Below are 9406 nucleotides of genomic sequence, written 5' to 3' on the forward strand. Positions count from 1 at the left end.
AGACACCAAAGCTGTGGAGGACAAACAAAGTTTCAGAGTTAAAATGGCCTGAAAGATCATTTAGTCCAATCTTTTCATTCAACCGGTTTCTATACAAAAAGCAAACAAGCAAAACGCTACTCTAAGAATAATCTGGAAGGTGAGGCAGTGCAAGTTTTAGAAATCAATATTGGGGGTTTTAGAATTTAGAAATCAAGGTTGGGGGTTTGAGTCCACCCAGAGGAGCCCGGAAAGAAAGGCCTTGCAACCTACTTTCACAAAATCATCCATTATTAAAAAATTCCAAGGATTACAGCTCATCTCTGATACACATGGGTCGCCATGAGCCAGAGTCAACTCCAGGGCATCTGGGTTTTATACATACACAATTCAATTTGCACATCTATAAGGAGTATTTACTTATGCAGCCAAATTAACTAACATTCATTATCAAAGTTAATCTTCCACTTTTTGCATGATTTATCAATTTTCAAAAATATATCACAACAGTTAAGACAATAGAGTTAAAGACTCAACAAGTATCCCACCATTCTTTTTAGGGGACAGGAATTAAAATCACCCTGTATTATCAGAACAAATCACAGGAAATGGGTTCTCTCTCTAGAACAAAAGGAAAACTGCATTTGCCATCTACAGAAAAAATGTATAATATAATGAAAGTGCTCTGAAAAGTATATGCCCTAAAAGACAAATAAGTAAACCAAAAGATCTACTCAGACTGATTGGGTATAACAAAAGCAAAAGCCACTACTAATGCCAGCCTCTCTATCTGAACGGAAATACAATTAGAGATGTTTTAAAGGCTTTTAAGTAACTGAGGTGATGACATTCAAATCATTAAGTGAGGAAGATACACTATCTCTCCACACATGCCTACAACACCTTCTCCTCTTGCAGCGAATGCCCTGCATCCTATTTGGAAACCCAGTGGCCCATGATAGATTACCCAGTATTGGCTCAGTAACTCCCAGCTGGCAACAGTGAACCAATCTCAAATACTTGTCCTCTGGAACAGGGAAGTGTTTTACATTTTGTTCAGTAACAAAGTGTGTATTTTGCTATGTGGACCAAAGTAAGTGTTGCTAAAGACATATTCACAAACCCTTTTTTTTAATGTATTATAGTGTCCAACTTCCCCTTTTACCAGCTCACAGCCACATGATGTTTGACAGAAGCACTAACTTGGAAGTTCTCTAAATCTGAAGGAAATGTGCAAGCCAGAAAATCTAAAGAACCTCTTCTAAGTATTTGTGTAAGGAAGACAAGACAAAAGAGTAAATAGGGGGTGGTACTCACATAGAAGGGTTTTGGGGGAATCCTTCAGCAAATATGAAGGAGCCCTGGTAGCACAGTGGTTAAACACTCAGCTGCCAACTGAAAGGTTGGCAGTTCAAACCCACCAGTCTCTCTATGGGAGAAAGATGTGGCAATCAGCTTCCATAAAGATTACAGCCTTAGAAACCCTTTGGGCGCTGTTTGTTGTTGTAAGGTGCCATCAAGCTGGCTCCGACTCATAGTGACCCTACGTACAACAAAATGAGACACTGCCCAGTCTGTGCTTGACTCTCTATCCTTGCTATGCCTGAGCCCATCATTGCAGCCACTGGGTCAACCCATCTCACTGAAGGCCTTTCCCTTTTTTGCTGACCCTCAAATGGGGCACTGCCACTTCATCCTAAAAAAAGAAAAAGAAAAAAAAGAACTCACTGCCATCAAGTCAATTCCAACTCACAGCAACCCCCACTGGGGTTCCACCATTGAAAACTCTACAGAGCACAGTTCAACTCTGACACATATGGTGTCACCATGAATCAGTGTCGATTCAGTGGCAACTAGTTTTTCAACAAACAGCTGGAAGACTGAATAATGGGTGGACAAGAACTGCTTCCACCCAATTCTTCCCAGTTCAGTCATGGCCAATGAAATGAAACTGGAATGGACCTGAATTTGTAAAATGTGGGCGTATTGGAATGGGAAAAATGCATAGCAACCAAATCTCTTGACAGGCAGAGTAAGAAAAAACAGTGCTCAGCTCAAAGATAGCAGCTGACTGTGCACACCACTTTGAATGCGTCTCTCTCTCCACTGTACTGTCCTGGCAATAACCCAATCACCTGCACCAGGCTCCGGAAAGGGCTCAACATGCCTCTTCTAAGTCTCCCATTCCAGGACTTTGAACATATTTTTTCCCATTCCTGTTATCGTTCCTGTACACTCCATTTTACAAATTCAGTTCTATTCCAGCTTCAATGTGTCAACCATGACTGAACAGGTTCAAACTGGTTCGAAGCCCTAGACACTGAAGAATTCTCTTTGGAAACAACTAGATAGCTGCAGTCACCAGTGGGGAAAAGAAGCCACCTATCATTATGCTGCCCATACAGAAAAAGGAAAGAGAAAAGAAATAAAACAGTAAAAATAAAAAAGATGGGGGAAAAAAGGAAATTTTAACTTTTTAACAAGTGGTGATCAAGAAAAACAGTCAAATTCTAGGAAGGGACACTATTTCAGTCCTCCAAAGGGAACACAATACAATCTCCTAGAAATATACATGACTATGTTTCTAAACATCATTATCACTTCCTGCAATAGAGCCAAAAAGTCTCACTCTAGTCTTTTTTTTTTTTAATCTGTGGATCAATTGTTGTTCTCTTCTGTTAGGTTTCAGGAATGCAACAGCATTAATAACATCTTAGTTCCCAACTGTACTACAACCCATTACACACTTCCATGAAACAGCTACTTTGTTTCTAAAGCAATCAAATAGCTCACAATCCATGATTAATCCTGTAATAAAGATGCAAGGGTTTTTCAAATTTCAAAGTACTTGTGCATACTCACTAAAGAATGACTGAGAGACAAACAAGTAGGCAAAGATGACTCCATCTTTAAAATGGAATTCCTTTTACTATGCTCCCAGGGGGCCCACAAAAGAGTCAAGAGTGGAAAATGGAAAGCATATGGACGATATCCATTACAAGAAAGTAACACGTTTAAATTCCCATCCTCCAGGTTCTCTACTACTCTGGAAAATCTATCCACCCACCCTAACCCTTCCACTACCTCCTACCCCCACATGTCCCAGTTACTGACAACAGGAGGAGTCTGAATTCAACAAGCAACCATGCAATGTTGATACAAAGATGCATGAGCCACTATCTTTGCCCTCATGGAACTTCCAATCTAGTTTGAAAGATAGGACAAATGGTCCTAAGTAGTTCCTCACAGTAACACATACAACTCAGGAGTTCACACTGTCAAGATCATCTGCTTTCCCCAGTTGAGTAACTCCCGGGAAAGCTGCTACAATGCCCTGGAGATTATTTGCTTTGTTTTGTTTCTTTCTATTGAGAGCCAATAGAAAAGCCAAAGCCAGGAAGTTTAAGAGTCCTAAGTACACGTAAGCACCAGGGTGTCAACTATGAAACAAGAACTGTGAAATGTGGTTGTGGCTTTTCCTCTTGGCAAATACAAAAAAAGGAGTGTCTCAAATAGCACATACCGAAATCCACTGCCATCAAGTAGATTCTGACTCAGAGCCACCCTCACTGAGTTTTCAAGGCTGTAAATCTTCACGGAAGCAAACTGCCTCGTATTTCTTCCTAGGAGTAGCTGGTGGGTTTGGACCCACCAGTTTAGCTTTTCACTAGTAGCCAAATACTTTAACCACTAATACTACCAGAGAGCCTTTATTTTGCACACAGTGGGTGCTTAATATTTGTTCATTTGGCCAGTACTCTATGCAACATCTTTTTTTTTAAGTAGGTTTAAGTAAAAATTGAAGTAAATGTTTAATTTCCAATAACTGACAAGTATTTGTTAAATAAATGAATTTTAAATATTTTCCCAATTCTTTTTAAATAGTATTAACTTGTTCCTAAACTTTAACTGTGAAAAAGCAAAATAGCTTGCACTGATTTCAGAAATTATGGTTAGGTCAATCCTAGAGCTACAGCCATTTAACAAATTCTGCTTTGGGTTCTCAGAATCTCCATACGGGATGTTTATTTTTATTTGTAAAGCTCAGATTCATGATCACCTAGGACTTATGAGCTCATTTTCAACAGCATGTTTGGGTCCTTTTTCTTCTTTTTACTGCATGTTAGACAAGAAATCAGACAGATTTTTACATATCAGTAACATAACAAATCAAAGGTGATTGTCGAACAACTTCCTATTATTTTATTAGTAACAGCTGTTCACACAAAAATAGTGTTTGGATCTGAGAATAGCTCTTTCCTTCATGTTACTCCATTCGGCAGAACAAGAGAAAATGTTCACTGTTTACTGTATTCCACTACCGCCATAGATTTAACTATCAACAATCACACATTTTCCCTTCTATTGCTAATTTCACACTTCCCTAGGATTAATTCTGCAGAGATCTTAACACTGCTTCAAAGCCATAATAAAACTTTCCCTTTGGAAATTTCATTGCCCTCCCCTGCCTATCATCCAGAAAATCAGACTTTAATTGTTGCTGCAAGTATTTGTATTTCCCCAAACCCAATATACAGCATCTAGAGGAAACAGAATCCTCCACCTTCTTAAAGAAAGCAATCCTAACATTCTTAAAATGGCTTCTCTCTCTCCCAAGATGTATTCTTTGAGCTCCATATACTCCCTTTACAACTCCCAATCAATATTCTCATTGGTATCAATAGAACAAACATCCCCGAAAGACAAATTCAACAAATGCTAGAATCAAAATCAGCATGGGAAAAATACTGTTCATCTTTTTTCGAGTAGTATAAGTTTGTCTGGATCATGAAGAAAAAAAATCTGTTCCTTTCTTCCGCTAACTTTAGCATAGCACACAGCTTCACAACTGTGAAAGCTGCTTCAGGTCTTTACAAATCCATGGGTAATAAAAATCGTAATGACATTTAATAGGAAACTTTGCAAATTGAACATACAGCATCTCTTACCAGGTGGAGCCCTTTTTTAATGACAAAGAAGTGAACAAATTTATTTGTAATAAACAAAATGGCTACTAAATTACTCTTTGATTCCCCTTTGTAAAGTTACCTATAAAAATTTGATTAGGTAAACAGAACAATTTCACTGGCCAGCAGGGTTTTAATTTGTCCCAATATGAAGAAATAACATGTAAGTAGAGGATTGACAACTATATCACAGATATACACAATAAATTCACGTGGTTCAATGTAAAAATCTTACCCCGAAGGTTTTGTGACAGAGAAACGTTCATATGTATGAGGGAAGCTACCCCTTCACACTCTACACATATAAACTATAAGTACTTTGTTTCCACCAAAAAAAAAAAAAAAAAGAGGAAATTCATCTGTGGTATTCTTGCATATAACGTGCCTACATAAATAACATGCACACCATATAACGCATATAGGAAAACAATGCTCAAGGAAGTGCAATAAAGTGAATAAATCCTGCCATTCAGAAACATAGTCAACCCTTGGAAGCTAGAAGAGCAGAGAAAATTAAAACTGGTTAGTCCTTAAAGCAGCCTCATAAACACCATGTTTTGGTATTTTCAGAGATGCTGCTGTTGGGCTATTAGAGAATGTATTTATTCTACAGTTTTGAGTAGCCACCCTAGACAGCAAGTATCCTTTAGGTTACCAGGTAGTCAACACACCCACTCTTCCTCCATGTGTATACCCACTCTTACTTCAATTAACTCTCCCTGAAGGAGGGTGCTTTTACAGAGAGATCTGTGTGCATGAATACCTCTGGTGGTGCGGTGGCTAAGGCCTTCGGCTGCTAACCAAATGGTTCAAATCCACCAGCCACTCCATGGAAGAAAGGTAAGGCAGTTTGCTTTTGTAAAGATTTACAGACTTGGAAACTCTGTGGGGGCAGTTCTATTCTGTCCTACAGGATCACTAAGAGTTGGAATCGACTCAGCAGTTCTATTCTGTCCTACAGGATCACTAGTGAGTTGGGTTGGGTTGGGTTGGGTTTGGTATGAATGAATTCTCAATACAGTCTGCATTCATCAGAGCATTGCCAGACTCTGAAGTCTCATCTTGCTCTACAACTGCACAGCTTCATGTATAAACCGTACACCCCTGAAATGAGAAACATGCTATCTGCAATTTCTAAAAATTTCTAAGATCCTGTATTTAATCATTGAATCATGGAATCTACCACCATAAGAACAATTCCTTTTTTGTTCTCTTGAGTCAGAATATAATATGATGTTCTTAAGGCAGTAGATGCCAGGATTCAATAAACAATGACAAAAAAAAAAAAAGGAATGAAAATCAAAATATTTAAGTATGGTAGAAAAACTTTGGTGCACATAGGCAAAACTGCTGGCTATGAATCAAAATAGCACAAATTTTGCTGCTATACTTTCATCCAGGCCTGTAACTACTATTTTCTAACTTCTCCATAGTTCTAATATATAAACCAAATAATATTTAAAAACCATGCAAATAAAATGCAGGGGTCCACACTTATATCCTTCTCAAACAAACAAGTCCATTAAGATGGCATGATGCCTTGAACTAAAATTTACTTTGTGAATAATTTTATACTAAGTATCAATGTGCCAGTAACTCCTCAATTTAAATAAACTTGTTTAAAACATTAGTAAATTTTTAAACTATGAAAGGGACATATTCTGTAACCGCCTCTGGATAGGTACCCTTGAAATGAATGGAGGACCCAGAAGAGTCCTTGGCACAGCCTATCTCAGGAGTTCCTCCAATAGAACCCCTTCCCAATGCCTTCCCCTCCTGGACTCAGAAAATTGTGAACTTACATGCTCATACTTATACACAAATCTACATTTAGTGTATACTATGACTATGCCCACAGTGTAGAAAATGCAGTATTGATATGTTACAAAAACAATAAACCTAGAACATGAAGCTGTAGCGATTCTTACATGATGTCTAGGGATCGTGTTTCTGATAGCTGTATAATTTTTAAGTATTACTCATACACATAGGCTCTAAATTAATGTGATATTCGCTTGCCATTTCTAAAAGGTCATATTGGGGGCTGGTTCTATTAAACCCTACTCAAATATCTAATAAACAACAGGAAGGTAAAAAAAAGTTCTTCACACCAACACCACTAGCAGGAAAACTGTTTAACTTTATTTTTTCTCCTCAGTAAATCATCTCCAAGCTCATTTTTAAAAGTGCAGTATGTTATTTAAATACATAGTAGGTAATTAAGCATCCATATGTTTACTTCCCCAGAAGTCCTTCTCCTAGGCATTCAAACCAAGGCCTTTGGGGGATAAAATGGCTCTAACTCAGCCTCTGAGAAACTCAGAGCTGTTGTCAATTTCAGGCACTAGGGCTGGCTTGAGAAACCTCCAATGCCTGTTTGCAGCTAACCAGAAACAAATAAAGACAGAAAACAGGGCAAAATAAAAAGAAAAATCATTCTTAAAACAAATCACTCTGAAACACATGCTTTTTTTCTTAATCCAGCCCTTAAACACTCTACACATTTTTCTTGTCTTATTTCCTTCTCATCTTGAGAATTTAGAAAACATTCAACTGCACATTTTCAGCCATTAAAAACAGCCCAGAAATGAGAATTTAAAAATAAATCTTTATTTTCCAATTACAGTTTCCTTCTCCTCTCACTTCATTCCCATAAGTCCACCTCTTTCATCCAGGGTTTTGCCTTCTGTTCTTTATAAACGTATGCAAACTTATCTAATCAGGTTTCAAAATGAAGACATAAAGCATGGCACGTGAATTAACCATTTGTACTATCTGTGATCACTATAATTTGTTCCTTCTTGTAAATGATCCAATATACAGCAATTCAGTCTCAAAGCCGACTGGTTCTTTGAACCAGAAGATGGAATGCTCAAGATAAGAAAATGCCTGCCTCTCAAACCCTACTGACAATGCAATATTCTTTTCTTACAGAAATGTTGGAGAAACATATTTATTATACCCGCAAAAAGCCAGAACACAAGTGCAGACATTTTTCAGGCCTGTTACTGCAAAGCTGTTTGCACTTCCTACCACGATAGCTCAGTTATGTCATGCTGGCTTGTATGTGAACCCTGATCGCTTGATTCTGAACATTCTCTCGGAGATAATAATCAATAGAATTCCTATTTGAGAAATGGCTTTTTTTTTTTGGCTAACTTAGTGTTAAACCAGAATATAAGGTTGTTTGTTTAGACATTAAAGGGAAATTTTTTGTTACAGGCTTCCCGTTTTCCTTCTAGCCCAGATTCCAAAGATACTATAACGATGTCCGTTTTAAACAAACAAAAGGTTTCTATTTGTTTCCACGAGAGTGACTGGGAGGCTGCACCGGTTTTCAGTAGTAAGCATTGTGAATTCAGGCCTACATCTGGGTAGCCTCATTAAACAAAAGATACTCGTTGCTGTCAACCACACAGCACAAGGCTTCGCTATCCCTCATCTTTATCCGGCAGGAATGGTGCAGAAGAGAAACACGCCTGTCATTATCCACTGGCCAAGAAACTCCTCTGGGGTCCCTTCTTTAGGTGGTCTGATGGCTAAAGAAAAGAACTTGTGTGACATTTGAGCCTGCCCCCCACACCAATACATAAGCCCCCTTTCTTTGAACGGCCAGGCACTAGGCTACCTCACCACCACTCCTTGCAGAATCCAGTCGCGAGTCTGCCCACCGTTCCCCCATTCACTCCTGACCCCAGAATGCACTGATAATGGGTGCACACACCACCCCACCGCACACCATCTTCGCAGCGTGTCCAGGCTCCACTCGCCACTCTCGGGGCCACACATACACAGATCCCCATGCAACCACCCCACGGGGCGCCGCGCCACGACACTGTAAGTTCAACCACTCAGTCCACCTTCCCACCCCCGCACCCCGAGCCACGCCAGTGAAGTGATTTTCTATTTAGCAGATACACAGCAGATAAACGCGCACCCCAAATGCACAGCCCTCAGGGATACCAAAAGGCACACGCCGAGACACCGGGCAGGGTAGCGCGCGCGCGCGCGCGTGTGAGTGAGTGAGTGAGTGTGTGTACGCGCCCGCGCGCGCCCGCACGGGTGCGGGTGGTGGCCAGGGGCGCGCCCGCGCTCTCGGGCAGGACAGGGGCGAGCCACCGGTGCTGGGGGCGGGGGACGCCGAGGGTAGCTGCCTCAAGGGGTCGGGGGTGGCAGGCGGGAACCCAGAGGCACGGCGAGAAGGCACCAGGCCGGGCCATACTCACCCAGCAGCAGCAGCTTGAGCTCCCGGCGGGCGTCCCGCTTGTCCCTACGGAGCTGCCGCTCGATCTCGTCGTTGATCCGCCGGGCTTCCTTGGCCTCCTCGCTCAGGCAGCACGCCATGATGGACTCCAGAGTCATTCTTCCAAAGTGCCTCCGCTGCAGCCCCGCCGGCACCCCCTGCTCACACGCGCGCACACACACCCTCCCGCCCTCGCTCCCCGGAGGCAGCGGTGGCC

General features: G+C 40.8%; 1 protein-coding gene across 1 annotated transcript in view; it reads right to left on the reverse strand.

The window, feature by feature from the left end:
- The window catches only part of LOC103195150 (guanine nucleotide-binding protein G(q) subunit alpha), a 370619-nt gene extending 361311 nt beyond the window's left edge, over positions 1-9308 (reverse strand). Inside the window, exon 1 of the mRNA XM_007938628.2 lies at positions 9173-9308. Coding sequence (XP_007936819.1) covers positions 9173-9308 — 136 coding nt within the window. The remainder of the gene's footprint in view (positions 1-9172) is intronic.
- Between the last annotated feature and the right edge of the window lie 98 nt (positions 9309-9406).

This window comes from Orycteropus afer, unplaced genomic scaffold (genome assembly GCF_000298275.1).
Source record: "Orycteropus afer afer isolate SDZICR_OR568_19922 unplaced genomic scaffold, OryAfe1.0 scaffold00005, whole genome shotgun sequence".
NCBI classification, from domain to species: Eukaryota; Metazoa; Chordata; class Mammalia; order Tubulidentata; family Orycteropodidae; genus Orycteropus; species Orycteropus afer.